The 22,798-nt window shown below is 44.1% G+C and overlaps 1 protein-coding gene across 1 annotated transcript in view; it reads left to right on the forward strand.

The window, feature by feature from the left end:
* The window catches only part of GALNT12 (polypeptide N-acetylgalactosaminyltransferase 12), a 94,567-nt gene that overhangs the window by 30,619 nt on the left and 41,150 nt on the right, over positions 1 to 22,798 (forward strand). The window contains exons 3-5 of the mRNA XM_054018521.1: positions 270 to 459; positions 5,715 to 5,900; positions 9,120 to 9,237. Coding sequence (XP_053874496.1) covers positions 270 to 459; positions 5,715 to 5,900; positions 9,120 to 9,237 — 494 coding nt within the window. The remainder of the gene's footprint in view (positions 1 to 269; positions 460 to 5,714; positions 5,901 to 9,119; positions 9,238 to 22,798) is intronic.

Below are 22,798 nucleotides of genomic sequence, written 5' to 3' on the forward strand. Positions count from 1 at the left end.
AATAAAAGTCTGATTTTAAATTTTAAAAATTGATTTAAATAAAATCTATTTTTAACAAGATATCATGATTTTTGTCCACCCTAGTTTTATATTGCCGGTTCTCTTGCCCTGTCCAGGTATAGGGGACATTGCAAGATTGGGAGAAGGGATACAGGCCAGATCACACAGCACTGTTATCAGTGTATTACAACAGTGCTTTAAATACTATTTTTTTATAATTTACTATGTACAATAATTTTAAAGTGATCTGTTCAACTTCTTTGTAATAGACCATTTAAAGAAACCTTTGGAAAACTACGTGGCTGGTTTACGCAAGGTACGTCTTATTCGTGCAAATAAAAGAGAAGGACTGGTTCGAGCTCGACTTCTGGGAGCTTCTCTTGCGAAAGGGGATGTTTTGACATTTCTTGATTGCCACTGTGAGTGTCATGAAGGGTGGCTTGAACCACTACTGGAAAGGTAAAGTTATACCAAATGTGCTGTTTTTCTTATCATAAACTTGTTAAATTCCTGTGTTTGTAGAGGTAATGAAAATATCATTGTTAACCAATAGTTACCACAATGTGATTTCTGAGAGAATGCAAGTATTTGCTATTTGAAGTGCAACAGAATGGTAAATATTCAGTTTATTTAACAGCAAATTTTGTTTCTCTATGGAACAGATTAATAGCGTACTGGAATTAGAGATTCGAAGATCCAATTTCCTTCTTCCTAAAGGAATGAATGATTGTTGCCAGGAAGAGGGGACAGTGTTTTATATGGAACCCCGAACTTTTCACCTAATTTGGTGTTTGTGATTAGAACTGGGTAACGTTTTTTGGGCACAACTTTTTTCACTGAAAAATGCATATTTGGGTTGACCAAACATATTGTAAGTTTGTGTCAGTTTTGGCAGCTTATTTCTGTTGGGGGGAAAAAGGGGATAAAATTCAGAAATATCAAAATGGTGAGTTTTAATATTTTCACAGTGAACAGTTTCACTTGCATTCACAAATTGGAGGAGCTGGCAGTGGTGTTGCCTCTTGCACACTATAGACTAGTGGTGGGCAACCTGCAGCCCATCAGGATAATCCCCTGGCGGGCCACCAGACAGTTTGTTTACATTTGCACGGCTGCCCGCAGCTCCCAGTAGCCACGGTTCACCATTCCTGGCCAATGGGAGCCGCAGGAAGTGGCTGCCAGCATGACCCTGCCACCTGCGCCGCTTCCAGCAGCTCCCATTGGCCAGGAACAGCAAACCACGGCCATTGGGAGCTGTGGGCGACCATGCAAATGTAAACAAACTGTCTGGCAGCCCGCCAATTGATTACTCTAACAGGCTGCAGGTTGCCCACCATTGCGAGAGACCAAGGGTTAGGGCACTCACCTAGGAAGGACAGACTGGGCTCAAGTCCCTGCTCCAGATCAAGGAATCAAACCTGGGTTTCCCACATCCCAGGTGAGTGCCCTAACCACTAGGCTATAAAGTATAAGGGGGAGCACCATCACTGTGATTTCTCCTCTTCCATTTTGTGAATGCCACTGGCTTGAAGTTGCCTTGTGAATCTAACCCTTTGCTATGAATAGATAAGGCTATAAGTGTCCAACCTGAAATGATTTTTTTCCAATTGTTTGGACCTGCCAGTGAACCAAAAAACCATTTATTCGCACAGCTCTGTTGGTGACCACATTGTTAGCCTGGTAAGGGATCAAGGAACAGTTCTAGAGATATTCAGTTCTAGACAGAGGTTCGCTATTTCAGTGCAAGATACACATAAGTAAGTTGAAATAAGGGCAAAGAAGAACTTGCCTTCCTAGTTTTCAAGCAATCTATTCTTTCCATATTCATATAGAATAAAGAGGGCTGGGTCAGGCACTATGCAGAAGAGTTTTCAAAGGGAAAGAATTAAGGTTGTGTGTACACACACTATAATTTGAATCCTGTATACTCAGTGATGCTTTGATTTACAGTTGTCATTTGACACATATGCCACCTCCATCACAGAATGATGCAGAATCCAAGCCTTCATTTAACACAACAAATCACGGAATACCCCATCTACATTACATTAAAACATTTGTAATACTATTTCAGCTGCATCCATATACTACACATCTACTAAATACACTTGTATATTTTTCCTAGTTTGAATGGAGCCATAGATATTCCCACAGCAGAGTTTAGCTTCTCTCAGGCTCTGTAAACAATGCCATATCTTTTTTCTTCTTTCTGCTCTCAAAGCCACATCCAGACCCCTTCTAATGCCAGAGCTACACTTGCAAATATTTACAAAGCCTACAACAGACTTTACAAAGACTGTATTGCAGATAGGAGACTATATTCAATCCGTCCCAAAGGCACCAGCTCTTGCTGAGGCTAAAGGACACGATTTAAACCCATTTAAAATCAATAGACTCCCATTGAGTATAGTGGACTTTGAAGAAGGGGCCAAAAAGTACAACTTTACAAAAAACACAAGTGAGATTTCCAAAACTGCCTTGCCCTAAGGGGTTTAGGAGCATGCATCACATTGACTTTCAATGGAAACATGCTCCTAAATTCCTTAGGCATGTTTGACAGCTTCCCCCAAACTCACTGATTTTTTTTTTAATTGACCTATTACAAACAACCTGTCTGATTTGTTTTCCTTAAATTTAACCTCTGGGACAGGACCATGTATGGTACATTCCAGACATATTAGATTAATTGTACCAGATTAAATGGAAAACAGCAAGGAAACGTGATTAAAAGAATCAGGATTTTAATATCAAGTGACTGAAGAAACAACCTTACATATGAAGAGGCAGTCTGTAAGTAGTTTAGGTAAGCCAGAAGATGGCAGTCTTAGGAAGGACTTTGGATGAATAGTCTGATTTTCTTTACTGAAAATGTAGTGAATTGCCTTCCATACAACTCTATACAGATCAGCCTAATAAGGTCATCTCAGAATCTGGATCCCTTTTGTTGAGGATGGAACATAAGTTAACTGTTTCTTACTTGTGTACTGAATATACTTTGGGTGATCTGGTTCAGTCTTAATCTGCAGAAAAAGCAGGTTTTTTTGTGTTTGTTTATCTGCTTTCTTTTGTAATTATACCTGTGTGGCAGTTACCTTTTTTTGTAATATACAGCAAAATATTTCTATGATTGGATGGAAAAATGTCCAATATTTCTTCAAGTTATGTGTGGATCCCACTGTAAGTGCACATGCACCTCATCATGTAGATGAAAATAGAGCTGTTTTGAATAGCAGTGTCCATCAGGGCTGCGTATGCATCCTGTGCGTCTTCATACTCCCATATGAGCATGTGTCCATATAAAGGGCTGGGTGGCTTCATCCTTCCTCTGTTCTGCCTGCTAGTTCTTCACTCAGGCTAAACTTCAAAACTTTCTAAAGTTTTTGAAGCCACTTCTGATCTACTGTATTTGACCACCATGAACTGATGCAACCCATTAGGACTCAAGTCTATTATTCAGACTCTGCCTCCCATACACACATCTTTGTACAGGGCTCCTTCTTGTGGCAGACTCAAAACCTGCGGGCTTCCAACCCTGTGCATCCAGCAATGGACTAATCCCTCTGAAGGATGGGCACAGTAGGTGTCTCTCTTTGCCTGGGGGAATTGCACATTCAGAGAAGATGCTTGGTGTGCTTGTCTTCCTCTGCTAGAATGCGTAAGTCACGAAACACAAGGCTTAATTGCTATCTGCTGGAACAGTCCATGAAGGTCTCCTCAGACCCTAAGGAAACGAGCTCTGGAATCCTGCTGGTGGACGAGCCAGCATGATCCAGCACCACACTGAGCAAGCAGGTGACGCCTAAGACTAGCATGGAGAAGATGGTGCTGAGGAAAGATCCAGCAGGTCTCAGCAGCAGCTGAAGTCAGGTACTGAGAGGGCCACTCCAAACATGGAGGCAGAAGCTCAAGAAGGAGTGCAGTGTCCTCCCATAAGGACAAACACTGCTCAGTCTCCAGAGAGGAATCCACCAAGCCATGCAGGGTGTCAAGGCCTGGGGAGAAGCAGCAACCTACAATGCAGCAACTCCTTCAGCACCAACCCCAGCTCCAGTGATGCACCCCTTAGCTTTAACCGTGGCCTGAGGAAATGGGACACATCGAAAGACCAAACCGTCTCATCTCAGAGAATAAAAATCTGCTATAATGGTCAGGCTCTCTCACTGAATGTCAAGGCACTCTCCTTCAGGAATGTGCCAGCAAGAACAGTGTTAGACTTGCTGGAGCCCAGGGCAAAAGCTAAGGAGTGCTCTCCCCTTCCCCCTCTTCCCCCCCCCCTCCGCCTCCTTTACCTGCTTATACATGGGATTTCTGCAACATTTCTGAAGCCCAAGTCCCGCTGCACGGGGCCGCCTGTGGTGTGCAGCCCTGGGCAATTGCCTGCTTGCTATACCCCTAATGCTGGCCCTTTATGCCAGTCTCTGAGATCTGCAAGGCAGCTAAGTGAAGCAACTTTTGTTAGACATTCTGCGCTTGACATGGCAGCCAGGTTGGAAGCCAAATTCAGGAGAGCAGTGCTTCAGTTGCTTGTTGACAGATACAGCTGAAATGCCTCACTTCCACAATTCAGGGAGGATACAGCTTGTCTGTCACCTACAGAGGGATTGTCCACACTGACACGTATTCAAGGAAGCAACAGTTACCCTACAGTAACTATTTTTTGTGTTATGTTGTAGTCTGTGTGGGTCACACAGCACACCCTCCATTCCTGCTTTTAGGAATTTTTGGCAACATGGGCTTTGGATTGTGAGGGAACTGAGGGAGGGTTGCAGCCACTCTGCCTTTTATGCTCTAACATACATAGGGCCCTACCAATTTCACAGCTACGAAATAAGCCCTTTCCGATTAAATCTGATTCCCCCCTTCTCCCCCGCTATTGCGAGGAGCACTCCAGCCAGGGGGCTCCTACCTCCAGCTTGGCTGGTGAGGGACAAGACTTGTCCATCCTTTGCACAGCCACTCTTGGGTGGGGGGAGCTCAGACCCACCTCCAGGTGCCTCCCCCATTTCAGGACGGTCTGGGACTGGGCAGCAGCCCCAGAGGTTCCTGCAGCTGGAGGAGGCTTGTGGAAGTGGGTCCAATCTCCCCCTACTGCTAGGAGTGCCCCAGCCAGGGGGCTCCTAGTTCCAGCTGGGCTGGGGAGGGACACGACTTGTCCATCCCCTGCACAGCCACTCTTGGGTGGAGCTCAGAGCCACCTCCGGGAACCTTCTGCAGCTGCAGCCTTTAGAGTCTAGCTCTGAAGGCAGCACAGAAGTGAGGGTGGCAATCCCATGCCCCCTCCAACAGGTTTGTGACCCCCACAATCCCCAGTTGGGTCGGGACCCCCACAGTTACAACACTGTGAAATTTTCCAGTTTTCAAATCCTGTGGCCATGAAATTTACCATAATGGACCGTGAATTTGGTAGGACCCTATATATAGAAGCACTAGGAGACATAGGGCCCAAGTGCAGCGCCGATGGACACTGTTAGCAAAAAAACTCTGGTCTTGTGTGCATGAGGCACACGTGCACCTACAGTGGGATCCACACTGACTACAATATCTCGAAGAACCACACCTACTGTAAGTAACTGTTCGTTACTTGTATCCCAATATATGTAAAATGGGAGTAAAAACTTTACTTTTGTATTAATAAACCCTTTCTTTAGTCCTGTCATTTCTAGTTTCTGCTAGTGTCAACACAAATATTTTTTTTTCTTTCTAAAATAATTTAGAATTGGGGAAGATGAGTCAGCGGTTGTGTGTCCTGTGATCGATGTGATTGAATGGAATACGTTCGAGTACTTGGGAAATGCTGGGGAGCCACAGATTGGAGGGTTTGACTGGAGACTGGTCTTCACTTGGCATGTTATCCCAGAGAGGGAGCAAAAACAAAGACGGTCCAAAACCGATGTAATCAGGCGAGTATTACTTTGCTGTATCTTCATTTTAAATGTCAAATTTTATAAAATTTACAAATTTTAACTTCAGCTGAAGATAAATAAAAGAATGTGTATAACTGAGTACTTAGCATTCAGCACTGAAACTGAAAATATAGAGTTTTAAAAAAATTGCTTTTTCTTTTTTTAATGTTGTTCCAGTCACCATGCTTTTGGCAAAATTTTGCTTTTAAAAAAGAAATCTGCATTACTTTTGCTATGTAAATTGTCATGAATGCATTTACTCAGGAAGCCTTTCTTGCCATATAAAAGAAGTTTACTGCTAAATCTAATGGAATAACAGAAGAACACTGGGAAAAGATAAGGAAAGGAGACTTGGAGAGAATAGCAAGTGGTGATTTATGCACACAAATAAGAAGCTTGGCAAACAGGCAAGAGGCAATAGTTAATAATAAGATTGATAGTACTGAAACAGGCAACCTTACTCATATATTAGTAGCTTAGTTGTCCTATTAAGAGAGCGGGCAAAATCCATTCATCAAGAGTGAGTAGGAATTTTTCCTGGGTGAGTGTCATAAGTTTGTTCAAAATCTCAGCTTTTGATGATATTTAAACAAAAAAAAAAAATCCCAAATATGAAGAGTGTAAACCAATGTCGTGATGTCCTTCTATGTTTTCAGAGGCACAGCTCTGGAGGAGACAGAGCAGGAGAGTGCATGCTGCTTAAGGCACTAGTGTATTATGGCCTGACAAGTAGTCTTGGTCCTTGGGCTAGTAGGTTTTGTATACATTTTTTTAAGCCTTGCCTATAAACAACGGTGGGTTTACTCAGAGTAGCTACGACTCAGCATGAGTGAGGGTGGCAGAATCAGGGCCTACAGGCTAATGAGTGCAACCTATTCATTAGTGAGTCCTTACTCCATCAAGTAGTCTCATTTAAGTAAATGGGACATACTCACATAGGTATGCATAAGGGTTGTAATAATGGGTCCTGAATGAGAAGCTAACATGGAAGGATACTGTCCTTAGGAGGAGACAGCAAAAGCAGTGAGGAGTAATGACACTGTATGAAATGTATCACAGGCCACAGAAGACGAAAGAGGAAGAGGTTATGATGATCTATTAAGTAAAGCTGGGGAGTGTTGGCAGAAATAAATGATTAATTGTATGTGGTTAGCATAGGCCTCCAAACATGGAGCTACTAGAGAAGGCTTTTCTTGAGGAAAGCTACGTCACCTCATATGGAAAGATCAGGCTGTATCTACAGGTTCAAATCTAGACGGTGATGGTTCTCCCTTTATTCTCAAGCTAAAATTGGACCAGATCCTCAGTTGGTGTAAACTAGTGTAGCTCCACGAACTATAGTTAGCGACACTGTTTTACACCAGCTGAGGATCTGGCCCATAGAATTCTGTGTGGAAGTTTTAGGGATAGCTCAGTGGTTTGAGCATTGGCCTGCTAAACCCAGGATGGCGAGTTGAGGGGGCCATTTAAGGATCTGGGGCAAAAATCTGTCTGGGGATTGGTCCTGCTTTGAGCAGGGGGTTGGACCAGATGACCTCCTGCGGTCCCTTCCAACCCTGATATTCTATGATTCTATGATAAGACTTTAAACAAACATACCACACAACAAACAGATCTTCAATTTGAGCTCATGATGCATTTTTTGGAAGAGCAGGGTTTGCCCAGTGTAATTGTACGAAATGTGCACTGATCCCTGCAGTTGTATAACATCCTGTGTGTTGCTGGGTGGCTTCTGCCCTCCACCTTAGAGGCTGCTCCAGTTCAACAGTGGATAGTGTGCTCCAGGAACAAGGCAGCTTTTCAGTATTTGTATCCTCATCATTTAATTAGTGGCCCCTGCCTTTATTTACAACCTATCCTCCAAAGCCTTCATCAAATACAGAATTATTCATTTCTTCCTAGGCTTCTTAGGGATCTTGTCACCAGAATATCTGAGTGCCTCACAAACATTAATGAATTTATCTCCTCTGAGAGATGAGAGCATTATTTTTTAAGAAATATAAATAAGGGGAAACTAAGACAGTAGTGCAGTACTTCTCAACATATTTTGGTTCACAACCCCAAAAAATAGTTTAAACATACATATTCCACAGCTCACCAAGTCACAAGATCCTTTGGCCACAAAAGTTTGTAGGATTATTTTTTATCGTGGTAAAAAATGGGTAGTTTTGGGGTGCTGGGTAGGAAATGTTTGGGCTTGTGGGGCTGCTGCTAAGAGATAATACAAGACTGGGGATTATGGATCTTGGATGGGGTATATAGTTAGCTGAGGGAGCAATAGTGTTGGGTGGGGGAACTGGCTTCTGTGTGGGGAGGGACAAGTGCTGGAGTGAGGCAGGAGAGCTGGCTGCTGGTGGAGGTTCTTCTGTCTTCTCTGCCTCACCTTGCTCCACTGGAACCGCATGCAGCTACAGGGCAGAGAACGTGCTGCTTAAATGGGTTGCCTGTTAGACCTCATTTTGACTTACTAATGTGAATTGATCACTAAGCTACAAATTTAGTAGTAGCCTAGGTGTAGTGATCACAACCTAATTACATTTGTTATGTGCAAGAAGAATATAGTCCTGACAGCAATATATTTATTTGCTGCTTTAAAAGGGCCAACTCTTCCCACAGCTGAAAATAATTTATAGACAAAATCATATAAATTCAATTCTATGTAGACAGCATTGCCCCACTGGAAACGGCAGACTTGGATTTCCCTGGCAGACTTCTTGACTCAGAATCTGTCAAAATGGTTATTTTATGTCACTTTTTGGCCTCTCCAATTACATTAGTTAGGCAATGTCAACAAATTAAAAAAAAACAGTTGAGGGCATATCCTTTAAAGGGTTATACCCACTTTAGGGGCTTAATCCATTGAAGTCTGAGAGTTTTGTCATTGACTTCAGTGGGAGCAAGATTAAGCCCCTATTTTGTTGAAGGCAACTGGGTCCTGTGGTGACACTAAAATATACCTTGGTTTATCTTAATATTATATTTACTTCCCCAGAATTTTTTTTCGCAAGTCCATTCTTAATGAATTTCAGAAACTCTTTTCCAATACAGTATTTTTATTAGCAAATAAAGCTTAAGTGTTATATCACTAGGATACTTATCTGATGTGTTGTGTATTGTTACTTTGTAACTGGAAAACAATTAAGAAAATAGTAGATGTATGTGTAGATTCCTCCTCCCTCCCCACACCCAATCCAGAATTATTTTTCTCTTGCATAGGTCTCCAACTATGGCTGGTGGATTGTTTGCTGTCAGCAAGAAATATTTTGACTATCTTGGCTCCTATGACACAGGAATGGAAGTATGGGGAGGAGAAAACCTTGAATTCTCATTTAGGGTAAGTGACACAATCAGCAATTTTGTCAGAGGGTAAAAACTGGCTTTATCTTACATTTGCTTCTTTACATCTTCTGCACAGGGAGGGAGGTTTAACCTAGAGCTGTGTAAAAGTGACAGTGTTTGCATAGAGAGTTCTAAGAGTTTGTTTCCATCATTCTCATGCTCCAGAAATTATACTTACCCCCACAGTGGTCTTCTTGGAAGAAAAATGTGCAGAAATGTACTTTTATTCAGAATTTCAGCGTGACATTTTGAGAAGTGGGATGATGGCCATCTTTGAAATTTGCCTTTGGTGGACTGTGAAGTAAGGAGAGAGGATGGGAGGAAAGAGAGAAGTTTATAGCTATACAGTAACTCCTCACTTAACGTTGTAGTTATGTTCCTGAAAAATGCAACTTTAAGTGAAACAATATTAAACGAATCCAATTGTCCCATAAGATTTAATGTAAATGCAGGGGGTTAGGTTCCAAGGAAATTTTTTTAGGGCAGACAAAAGGCATTATACTGTACTGTACTGTGGTTGGGAAGTTCCCCTGGCTTACCCCACACGGGCACAGCCCGCTGCAGGAAAGGACACTAGGAAGCACCTTTGCAGCAGCAGCGGCAGCTTCCCCGGAGAATAGGCTCGGATTTTGCCGGGAATGCTCCAGGCCCTCCTCTTCCTGTCCCCGCTCCACTCCAGGCCCACCTCTTCCCACCCCCACTCCACCTCCTTCTGGAGCACACCACATCCCTCCCCCCTCCCCCCCGCCCAAAGTCCTAAATGCCACCAAACAGCTGTTCAGCGGCATTTAGGATTTTCTGGGAGGGAGGGGGAGGCGTGGAGACACGGCGCTTCCCCGCTCCTGCCCGTCCCTCCCAGAAAGTCCTTAAGTGCCAGCTGTCTGGCAGTGGGGGAAGCGCTGGGAGGGAGGGGGAGGAGGCGGAGAAGCGGAACTTGTGCAATGCTCCCTTGTAAAGTAGCTGCTCTTCCATAGAATCTTACAAGCAGACAGCCAAACGACGTTATAAGGGAGCATTGCACAACTTTAAACGAGCATCTTCCCTAATTGAACAGGGACATAACATTGAAACAATGTTAAGTGGGACAATGTTAAATGAGGAGTTACTGTATTGACCCATACCTGGAACTTCTATAGTGGTTGGAGTGAGAGGGAGGGTGGGAGGAGAGAAAGATACAGCCGCTACTGATAGAGCAGAGGCCAGACTGTGCTCCTTCAAGGCTTTACCCAGTTTGACTTTAGGAATAGATTGGGGGCATCAACAGCAACCCCCTTGCGAAGGTGGTGAAAAGGGATGATCTACATCCCTCCACGGCAATAAATTGGGACCACTGACAAGAGGGCTCACTTAAAGAGCACCCACAAAGCAGTGTACTATGCAACAGGATGATGGTTGTGCAGTTCAGAGGGAGAACTGCTATGCATCGACGTAGTAGCATCTCACGGGTGAGTGGGTCTGGCTAGTTTCTCCAAGGATAGCACTCAGAGAACAATCAAGGTAGATGGCTATGCTAGAGTGGGAAGGGTTCTTGGCACAGAAGGAGGGAGGAGATACAGGCCAACACATTTTGATGGCAAAAGGGCTTCTTGTCCTCTACTTTTTTGGTGATTACTGGTACTGCTGCAGTTTTCCAAGTGAGCACAGGCTGCTCATGTTTTACTCCGCGTGGTCCTCCTCTTGCTAGAGGTGCAGTGTTAAGTTGTAGCCCAACTTAAGGTAGCCCTCTCAGCTTGTGTGGGCTTCAGAACTGGGTACTTGGGAGTTTGTTGTTTTTGCTCATCACCAGAAAAGACTTTTTGACAATATTGATATCTCTGTGGTAAATCACTCTTTTTTGTTGCATAGCTTGTCTCAGAATTGATTACTCATGGGTTAATGCCCTCCGCCTGTGGAATCTGGAGATGGTCCATTATTGTTGCTGGAGCCTCCAGGACTAAGCTCCACTCTTCAGTTTAGGCCACCAGGCATTCTGCTTCTGGTGGTGGAACAAGTTCATCGTTCAGTTTGTCCTATTTTGTTTTAAAACCTTTTTATTTATATTCATTTTTGTGCAGTGGTGACTTACAAACTTTCTCTTTGGTTTCCTCCTCCCCCGGATTAGGTTTCAACCACCTGGATGTGTCACTGCAGCGCCCTCCTGCCAGCCTCCTCTGTCCCCACTCGGGCATGGCTGAGCTGTCCTGCAAACACGTGGCATTACATCTAATGCGAGGCAGCACTTACAGGCTCTGCAGAGGGTGAAATATGCCCTGTCTGTTCCCAGGGCTAGGGGCTCGGAGTCAGACTGGCATGTCAGGTCCCCACCCTGCCCTGTGAGGTCATGATCTCAAAGCACAAAAGCCCATTTGGGGTTTCTGAGCTTTGGGAAGAGAACCTAAGCACAAGGAGAAAGCTATCTGGCCAGCTTAGTGGGCAAGTCCTACAAAAGAGCTAGGCTGGAGGCAGAAAAACCCTGAAAGGATCCAGATACTGAAGAAGGTCCTCTGCTCCTTGGGGAAAGTAGCAGGGCTCCTACCCAGCACCCCTTCCTCCCACTACAAATTGGAGGAGTTTCATTATACTCAGGATAAGTGCTGCAAACCCTGGAGCTTCCCAAAAGACAAAAGCAAGTGGGGTGATAATCAGGGATTTAACCCCTTCTTTACCTTCTCCCACTGAGAGTGTGTTTGCTGGGGCTTTTCTCCTACACAAATGCTGTCTTACGAGGCTCTGTACCATGCTCACCACCCCCCATCCCCTTGCATCATGTCTGGGCATGTGAAGAAGCCTGTCCCTCCTGTGCAGCCTTGCCTCAGGAATTGTGCTTGGCTGGCTCCCAGCCCAGGGACCCTCACTCTGCCAGAGACAGGGCTAAGAGTCAGGCAGTAGTGGAATGGGATTTGTGCCTTGTGATCATCTGCCAGCCCTCGCTCTGCCAGGGACAGAGGCCTCCCTTTCTCCAACTCTCCCCTGCTCCAAGTCTGGCTCCACATGCAGGCCTTTGGAGCACTAGGCAGTCTGTGCCCAGACCAGAGGCACTTGCTAATTTCACTCGCCACAAAGCTGCACCTTCATGGGATTACAGGGAGGTAAGTGAGAATTCCCTTCTCATGATCGGCTGATCCTGACTGACTGACTGAGGAAAGCCCTGAGTGGTACTAGGTTGCTCCTAGAGCACTTACCGGGGTGCTAGCCACCCTGGGGGAGCAGGCAGACAGCCTTTCAGCTCCCCCAGACATTTTCACAACTGAGGTATGTGTACCAGTACCCTCCTCTGTTATGTGGTTCCCAGGCCAGAGTGAACACTGTACTATCTTCCCCCTGTAAACAGTCAGGAGAAGAAATACCACACATGCATCACAAAAAAAAAATACCTGCTTGAATTTTCCAGGACAGTACACCAGTGTCTTGCAAGTAACTCATTCATATTAATAAAATGTCTTCAAGCTTTATTAGATACATGGTTTACCATTGATGCCTCCTTTGAGGGCATCATAAGATCCAAATGGGGACATCTGATTTAAACCAAATGTTAAACAGGGGAAGGCAACCTATGGCATGCGTGCCGAAGGCGGCATGTGAGCTAATTTTCAGTGGCACTCACACTGCCTCGGTCCTAACCACCGGTCCGGGGGGCTCTGCATTTTAAATGAAGCTTCTTAAACATTTTTAAAACCTTATTTACTTTACATACAACAATAGTTTAGTTATATATTATAGAAAGAGATGGTCTAAAAACATTAAAATGTATTACTGGCACGTGAAACCTTAAATCAGAGTGAATAAATGAAGACTCGGCACACCACTTCTGAAAGGTTGCTGACCTCTGTGTTAAGCTAACACATTTGTATATAAACAAAGAAATTCCATACATTTTGGGAATCTAAAAGGTGCAGCAGTAGCTGTACCACTGAAAAACATAATCACACCACCTGAAGGGGACTTTGTTCCAAAAGACCACATAGACAACAGTAGTGGTGGCACACAGCACAGCAATTTCAAAGCCTCAGCAATAGCCTTTCAAACCAAAGGTTTTTCATATATTTAGTAAGGAAAGCCTACTGTGCGGCAAATAAGTGGCTCATTGTCTAAAGGAATGATCCTTGCTTGGATTGGGACATCTTGGGTTCTGTCTTGGTCAACATGTGATTTGTGACAAGCAATGGTTCCAACTTGGCAGTTGCAAGGAAGCCATGTTATACTCAAATAGCCATTTTTCATCCTAAATGGATATCTTGTGCAAATTTGCAGGTGAGGAGCTATTGGGGGGGAGGGGCAGGAGGAAATCAGAGAAACTAGTAGCTGAGCTTGAAAAGAGGCCTCAGCCCTCACTGTCGAAGCCAGCAAAGCAATGTATTGTTGGCTACAAACACCAGCGGTATCCAAGAAGGGACTGTTACCCTCGCAGAGAGGATAATCTGGAGCAGAAACTTACAAAGCAACCTAGAAAAACTGTCTTCCAAACCACCAAAATCCTCATTATGGAAAGACAAAGCATTTGTGTACAAGAGTTCACATTTCCTGTACAAGATTTTTCCTTCTGATCCACCCTCATAACCTAGAGCCTTAAGTGGCTGGTTGTAATCACAGCAAGTAACAGGTTGTATGTTATGCACCTATACCCATGCACTGACAACATGCCAATCAGTACTCTGTCCAGAGAAACAGACCCATTCCAAAATGAACAGCTGCTGGAAAGGATTCATAGCCACCAGTTCTTCAAAATCCAGAGGAGCTTTTGATCACAATGCAGAGAATTGCTCATCCAGAGATCAAAACAGACATGGCACTGGCTGTAACACTGGTCTACAATTTTTGAGAAGTTGTCTGCTTCAGAGATAAAATGTGCTATTTATTATGTATTTTGATGTGCTGAATTCAAATATGACCATTAAAACAACTGATTGGCTACTGCTTAAGATATTTAAGTTTTTACATTTTATGTCTATGTATATTGTGTAGATAGTAGAGTTTTAATCATAAATTGTAAACCTAGGTCTTTTCATGTGTTTATGGTTGCTTTACATGATAATATTTCACCTGTCCCGTTTATGTAACACTTTAAAAATCAGCAAAAAGGGTTATATAAATAAAATTTATTATGAAACAAAAGGCAAAATATAGTTATGTACATAGTTCAGTCCTATTCAGTGTCTACTCGGTGCTTCTTGGCTTGTCTCTTGTATTCATTAAATGGAGCATCTCTTGTCACTGTCCAGCAATAGTCTGCAAGCATTGATGGGCTCCATTTGCCCTGATAGCGTTTCTCCATTGTTGCAATGTCCTGGTGAAATCGCTCGTCGCTCACTGCTCCGCAGTTCGGTGGAAAAAAAAAAATCTAGATGAGAGTGCAAAAAAATGTATCTTTAGTGACACATTGCAACCAAGGCTTTTGTATGCCTTGAGGAGGTTTTCTACCAACAGCCTGTAGTTGTCTGCCTTGTTGTTTCCAAGAAAATGTATTGCCACTAACTGGAAGGCTTTCCATGCCGTCTTTTCCTTGCCACGCAGTGCATGGTCAAATGCATCATCTCGAAGAAGTTCATGAATCTGAGGACCAACAAAGACACCTTCCTTTATCTTAGCTTCACTTAACCTTGGAAATTTTCCACGGAGGTACTTGAAAGCTGCTTGTGTTTTGTCAATGGCCTTGACAAAGTTCTTCATCAGACCCAGCTTGATGTGTAAGGGGGTAACAAAATCTTCCTTGATTCAACAAGTGGTGGATGCTGAACACTTTTCCTCCCAGACTCCAATGACTGTTGGAGTGGCCAATCTTTCTTGATGTAGTGGGAATCTCTTACACGACTAATCCCATTCGAAGAGAAAACAGCAGTACTTTGTGTATCCAGTCTGCAGACCAAGCAGCAGAGCAACAACCTTCAAATCACCACAAAGCTGCCACTGATGTTGGTCATAGTTTATGCACCTCAAAAGTTGTTTCATGTTGTCATAGGTTTCCTTCATATGGACTGCATGACCAACGAATTGATGGCAAAACATTGCCATTGTGCAGTAAAACAGCTTTAAGACTCGTCTTCGATGAATCAATGAACAGCCTCCACTCATCTGGATCGTGAACGATGTTGAGGGCTGCCATCACACCATCGATGTTGTTGCAGGCTACAAGATCACCTTCCGTGAAGAAGAATGGGACAAGATCCTTTTGACGGTCACGGAACATGGAAACCCTAACATCACCTGCCAGGAGATTCCACTGCTGTAGTCTGGAGCCCAACAGCTCTGCCTTACTCTTGGATAGTTCCAAATCCCTGACAAGGTCATTCAGTTCACCTTGTGTTATGAGATGTGGTTCAGAGGGGGAGGATGGGAGAAAATGTGGGTCCTGTGACATTGATGGTTCAGGAGCAGAAGTTTCATCCTTTTCCTCTTCCTCGTCTGACTCAAGTGAGAATGATTCTGGTGTATCAGGAACCGGCTGTCCTTCTCCGTGGGGTACTGGGCGTATAGCTGATGGAATGTTTGGATAATGCACAGAAGGACTGCCGGTTCCTGGGTATCAGAAGAGAAGTGTAGTTCAGCATGGATCCTCCATTCTCCCTTGGAAATTCTGGAATAGGCTTCCAAGACAGGGATATAGAATCCCCATCACTGGAGGCTTGTAAGAACAGGTTGGGCAAACACCTGTCAGGGATGGTCTAAGTTTACATGGTCCTGCCTCAGGGCAGGGGGCTGGACTTGATGACCTCTTGGGGTCCTTCCAACCTTAAATTTCTCTGACTCTGTGACTAGCGTCTGATACAGGTTGGTATCCAGACGGAACTCAACCAGGATATTTCACTCATTGATCTAGTCAAAATAACATGTCTAGTGTGGGGGAAACAAAGCTCTTTGGGGGCAGCAGCTGCATCTGTCTTTGTTCAATACCCAGCCTAATGGGGCCTTAACCTCTTGTAGCTTATTGAAATACAAATATTATAATAATCCCAAAGCTCTGGTGATCTCAGCTACATTAGTGTTTTTCCAGGAGTTTTGGTTTGTGTCTTATAACCAGGCACCTTAGAAACATGAGTAGCAGCCATATTGGCATTTTATAGCCAGGCACATCAGGACTTCCATTTGAGTATCAGATGCCAAGTTTAACCACAGTGACAAATTAGACAAGCTTGTGGATGGTCTTTCTACTGCCCATTACCTCCTGGAAGGCAAGTTTTAGAATTTGTTCCCACATCCTACAAGAACCACACTGCCTTGAGGAAAGGGTTATTCTTATAGCTCCAGAAATCTCTCTCTTCAAAGTATGTTCCTGTTTTTCACAATTCCTGGGAAACAGTTCTCCCATCACTATGTTCTAACCCCTGGAAGGTTGTGGCATAAATGGCCTAGAGCTCTCAAGACATATTTCAAGCATATGAAGTACATACACCAATTGTATCCTGTTCATCTCATTCTGTCCAAAATGCCAAGGCCAACTGCCTCCAGGTTGCTGCAGGCAAGACGTAAAAATTCTGCACCAGTTGGCATGCTAGTCATCTGGGAAACAATTCACAGCAGTCCCCTTAGGCACTGGGGGAAACGTGTATGAGTCTCCTCTGTGGAAGATTTGCAAAGTAAGTTTCCATTCCTCTGCAGAGGTGTTCTTTGGTAAGAAGGGGCTACTGGGTTGATTCCCACATAATTCCTTATTTTATAATTCTCTTGCTTTATATGGGGAGAACTTTCATTCCTGTCAGTTACTGTACTATAATGATTAAACTCTTCTTATCCTTTCCCTCCCTACATCTGGTATTTACCGATCGCTACATCCCATGAGTAATGAATGAGGAGAGAAGCTGTGCAGCCAAATGAGAATTTTCATACCAGATAATTTTATTTTATTTCTCTCAGCACCTTCTCTCCAGATTCAATCCAACCTGGTAAATGAGCAGAATATAAATTGAAAATTTTCTCTAAAGGGAGGCTTAGACATATATTGGCTTAAGGTTAATTTAATACATTATACCAAATTGCCTTACCACTAAGGTAAGGCAGGAGTGGTTCTACAGCTGTGGAAGAACTCTTCTGCTGGCCCAATTTGAGGGTGGAGCTTAGTCCTGAGGCCTCAAGTAGCAACAATATTGGATCACCTCCAAATTCCATAGCTGGTGGGGGCATTAACCCATTCATAATGAATTCAGAGAGATGCTGCTAAGAGAAAGAAAAAGGATCAAGTAAGAAATGTATTATTTTTCCCCTCTTACCTTGTGACGGTGGATTTAAGTAATAGACAGTTTTATGATGACATCTACTGAAGCAAGGAGGCAGAGAGTTCTGTTAGTCTGGTGAGGTCTGGAGTGTCTTTCTACAGTTTTCTTTGCCTCCTAACTTTGGAAGAAAAGAATTTTCACTGTTGCTCGCTCCTTCTGCCTGATTCTGTAGGGCAGGGACCAAGAAGACCGGACAAGAATGAAGAAGGGGGTTAAAAAGAAAAGGATGAAGTCTGATGGCTTTGCTTCAGATTGAACAGAGGATGGAAGGCAATCTTCCAAACCCTGTGGCCAAGCACCCCACCTTCTGAGTCAGGGCCAGCCATTGTCTGATGTCACGACTCCTTCCTCTGCATAAAGGTGGAGTGAGGAATAGGTCACCTGCAGCCAGAAATTGCATTGTTCATATGGGGAATACAAGAGTTTTCTAGCTGGATGGTTAGAATTGTATGAGGGCAGGGAAACACCAGAGGGCCCTGTGCCAGGTTGTACTTCGAGGGAGTCCCTTTTGAATGAGGTTGGATGCCTCTCTCATCCCAATATATCCTTTCCTGGATATTGGCATCACTGTAGAGCCAGTTTGGAGTTTGAGGTGTGGTCCTCTGGCTGTTTGTTTCAGGGAGGCCGTCCCCTTCTGGGGAGGCATAAAGCAGTTAAAACAAAAATAGCCCTGCACCCCATAAAATGGTCCAGACTCACTCTGTGGTTTCCTGCAAGACAAAAGATAAGTAGTCTCTGCGAAGCGGGCCTGGACTCCTAATTCCATGTGTCCAAAGGACCCAGGCTGAGCTACCTGAAGTTCCTAAAAGGGAAAACAAAACAAAGATGGTCCCCCTACTCTTCAGCATCTTCCCTGATAAGCAGCCCCTGCTCCGTGGGTCCTGGGAGCAATGTGTTCTAGCTCTGCTCACCTCAGAGTGCCACCCTGGACTGGATTTGGATCGTCCCTTTTAAGGAGCCACTGCTTTCCAGGTGCAACAGGCCTCACAGATGCACCAGGTTGAGGCTGATTGTGTCCAAAGAATGTCTTTAACATCTTCCTGACTGGAGTGCAGGAATCTGCCAACCACAGTCTCCAACAGGCTGAATCTGGAGCAGCAGAAATACCTGCAGGACCTGAAGGAACAGGAGCAGAAGGGGGATCTCCCAGGATGGGGCACAGAAGGCAGCTGGGGACAGAAGAAATACCCCCTCAGAGAAGGATTTACCAGAATTGGGAGCAGAAGGAGACCTCCAGTTCTGGAGCTCATGGCTTTATAGAGGCAGAGAAAGGTGAAGAGACGGAGCAGGGCTGCAAGCTTGGACCCCCAACTCCTATGCCCTCTTTTGTGATACTTCACATGGAGTTAGAGCCAGGGAACAGGAATGCTGCTTTACTCTGCTTTCCCTGCTGCTCAAGGTACTGAGGAAGGTCAGGCAGAATAAAGCAATTGTGATTTTGCTGTCTCTGTGGCTGCTCCTAGGTTTTCAGGCCTGAAAACCTAAAAATGAGTCCTTCCATGGCTGCTTCCAAGATCATCTTGGGGACTGGTATTTTACATTGTTTCAGGGTGACTGTGTATGAGTTCAGCAGATCAATTTCCTTAAAGAAGGTTTCTCCACTGAGTTGACAGACTGGTGAGCAGCAGAAAATTTTCTGCCTTTTGTACTTTTGTATATGGAAGATATTTGTGGCCTGATGTGGCACCCTAAGCATTACTCCCCTGTCTTGGACTTCTTTCTGTTGGGATTCAAAAAGGAACTCAAAGAACAGTTAAGATTTCCATCCAGTGATTCATCAGTAGGACTTGACCCTCATTTTGCATGTTCTGATGGGGAACCCCAGTCAAGCCTTAGGGAAGATTCCTTTGATTTCTTTCCTTTCAGAGGGCTGTCCTTATTGCAGTACCTTCAGCCAGATGAGTGAGTGAAATGAGTGCCCATCATCTCTCCTCCATATCTCCAAATGGTTTTGGAAAGAGTTTTTTCAGTGTTCTCTAGAACTCATTCCCATGGTGAATAGTGAACAAACCCATTTTGTTCTTCTCATCTCTGTCCAAACTGAATATACTTTCTAGGTCAAGAAAATCTGCCTATGTTGGATGTTAAGACTTGAGAACATGTCTGTCTGTCTGTCTGTCTGTCTGTCTTTCTCATGCTTTAATTTTCTAAACTGAAGAAATTATTTCTTTGGTTTTGGGAGTTGCACCAAGGACAAGGGTCCAGCTAAAGACAACATTGCTAGGTGGGACCGAGGCTGCATTGTGAGTGTAGAATCATGTTGATAATTCTTGTGCAGAGCTTGACAGATGCCATTTGGCTAGAGAAATCTCCACTTCATATGCCTCAGTGCTCACCGACTAAGTTTCCAAGTTGTGTAAGGCAAGGACCTGTTAACTCCTTACTCCTTTTACATGTCATTATCAGCTGGACCTCTCCGCTCTCTGGAAGCCTTCTTTGGCAACAAGTTTTGCTAATGGTACTGTAGTGGGGTGGTCACCCGCTCCTGCTCTGAGGGGTTTAAAAACAGACCTTGGAAGGGGGCGGGGGGTGAGAGAGAACACCCTGGGCTGATTGGGGGAAGTAGATGCAGCTGGGCCATGCCCCAATCAGAGCCCAGCTGGCCCTATAAAGGCCAGGGCGGCCAGACGCTCAGCAGTCTCTCTCTGAGTGTAGAGAGAGAAGGGCCTGGCTGCAGGGAACTAGAGCAGAGTACCTGGGTGGAGCAGAGCTGGGGAGCCCCAGCCTGTGGCCTAGTGTTAGGCCAGGAGGTACTGGGGGTTGCAGAGGGCAGCCCAGAGATAGGCCAAGGCAGCAGGCCCAAACCCAACCTTGCCTGTGATGAGTAGGCTGATACTGCAGTCTGCCCCAGGGAGTGGGGCTAGATGGTGACTGGCAGTAGCCTGACACTGAGGCGAGGTAGGGTTAGTGGGTGGGGTTCCCCTGGGAGGGGAGAACTAGCAGTGTAGGTACTGCCAGGGCGCAGCACCCCCAAGCAAAGGGCACCGGGGTCCTGGGAGGGACACGGGGCCAAGAAGTAGAGAGCAAGGCAGATCACTGGCCTGCAGAGGGTGCTCCGGAGGCTGGGTCGAGTTAATTCCCTGAGAGACCAGCAGGAGGTGCCGCAGAGGTGAGTCCGCTTGTGTTACAGGCACTAAAAAGTAAATTCACCTCCTGGTGTTAGTACTTGCTATATCTACTCTCTGTCCCTTAATGCACTGTCATAGGATGGGAGAAAAGAGATATTTGAGAAGGTAAAATTACTTATAGGTAATTTTGTTTATCATAGTCTCATTTTCTGAATTCCACCTTCCATCTTGCTGTGTGGTATGCCACTGTGTGCTTGTTTTATTATTTATCTAGCATACTGTTTCTCCCACTGGAGGGAAGAGTCTAGCTGAAGCGTATATCAAGGACAAAGTTTCAGAATGCTTTGCCTCTGTTTCCCAATAGGTGGCATCATAACATTGCCTGTCCCTTAATCCACTAGTGAAAAATGGGAGAAGAGACAACAACAAACAGATTAGTCAGAAAGTGATTTTCCTATCTCCTTTGTTTAATATATTTGATAGTTTCCCTGATATGAAAATCCATTTTTTAATAAAAAAATATTTACCGTATAGATGGGTTTTTTACATATGGCCAAAGTGAAGAGAGAGTCTGTCATTCTAGTGTTTTAAGTGGAAAAATTCCTGTGCTTTCTAACTGAAAGCCTTGTGCTAACAAGAACTAGAACACACATACATATATGCAAGCACATACCATATTATAATGAAATTTTTCAGCTGAAACATTTGGCGATACCAAATTATTTCTCAAATTCATGTCAGTTTCACTGAATTGTACATGTCAAGGGAAAAAGCAAACAAAATTCTGAAAGTTGAAGTGGTTTTGATATGTTCTGATTTTCTTAATTCAAACTGAATTTTTGTTTTTCTAATCATTTCCTTCATTTTTATTTAAAAAAAATCATAAATGTAGAGGGTGAAAATACTCCACCCTCAATCAAAAATTACAGTTCAGGTCACATACAGCATTTTGTTTAATCAAAATATGTCTCTTTAAAAATTTTTGGAAATGCTTACAAACCAAAAAAGAAATGTGCACAGCTCTACATTAGTGATACATTATGTATTAAGTATTCTTATGTTCTACTGGATGGATGTGGTTTGGTGGGAAAGGAGAACTTTTTCCAGTTCTACCCATTAATACCACATTTAGTATCTGGGTGTTTTTTATGCTGAATTCTTTACTTAGTTTTTACAGCTGTTCATTTTGTATCTGTTTATATAGAGATCATAATATGTCTTCAGTATTAAAAAAAATAAAAATCTGGCAGTGTAATCTCTTTAAAAGGGTGACCAATATTATACAATTATGCCTTAATGAAGAAAATAGAATTTAATGGTACTACTTAGTAACTTTAGGGTTTCTTTTTAGGGACATTTAAATTACAACTGTAGAGGGGATTTCTGTAATTTTAAAAGCTGTTATTATGGAATACTTTTCTCAGTGATTTTGAAGAGAGTCTTTGCAGTCTTTTGGGGGTTTTTTTGGGTCGAGTGGAATGGGACTTCCTGAGAGAAGGACAGAAGGAAGTTCCACTCTATGTACTTTGTTTGGTTCAGTAGAGTTTAGGGCCCATTCCTTCTAATCTTATTGTATAATGTTTTAGGAGTACACATTAATACATAGAGGGAGGCAGTTAAAGGACTGAGCCTTTAGAGGCTACTTTGTTTCATTTGTTGTCAACTTATCACAGTTAAACATATACTCCACAGTACCCAGTTACCCATTGTGACAGACCCAGACCAGTGGGGTACAGGAGTCTGGAAGAGGGCAAATACACTGATCACTGGATGAGTAGTTTTCTGTTCCCTGAGTGACCAGAGCAGGGGCTGCACTAGAGTAATCAGGAACCTGCTAGAATCAATTAAGGCAGGCAGGCTAATCAGGGCACCTGGGCTTTAAAAAGGAGCTCACTTCAGTTTGTGGTGCGAGTGTGAGGAGCTGGGAGCAAGGAGCTGAGAGTGAGAGGGTGTGCTGCTGGAGGACTGAGGAGCACAAGTGTTATCAGACACCAGGAGGAAGGTCCTGTGGTGAGACTAAGGAAGGTGTTTGGAGGAGGCCATGGGGAAGTAGCCCAGGGAGTTGTAGCTGTCATGCAGCTGTTACAGGAGGCACTATAGACAGCTGCAGTCCACAGGGCCCTGGGCTGGAACCCGGAGTAGAGGGCGGACCCGGGTTCCCCCCAAGCCTCCCAATTGACCTGGACTGTGGGTTCTTCCAGAGGGGAAGGTCTCTGTGCTGTTCTCCCCCAACCCACATGGTGAATCTCTGAGGCAAGAAAATCTGCCAATAAGCGCAGGACCCACCAAGATAGAAGAGAAA

The sequence above is a fragment of the Malaclemys terrapin genome, chromosome 2, assembly GCF_027887155.1.
Source record: "Malaclemys terrapin pileata isolate rMalTer1 chromosome 2, rMalTer1.hap1, whole genome shotgun sequence".
Lineage (NCBI taxonomy): Eukaryota > Metazoa > Chordata > Testudines > Emydidae > Malaclemys > Malaclemys terrapin.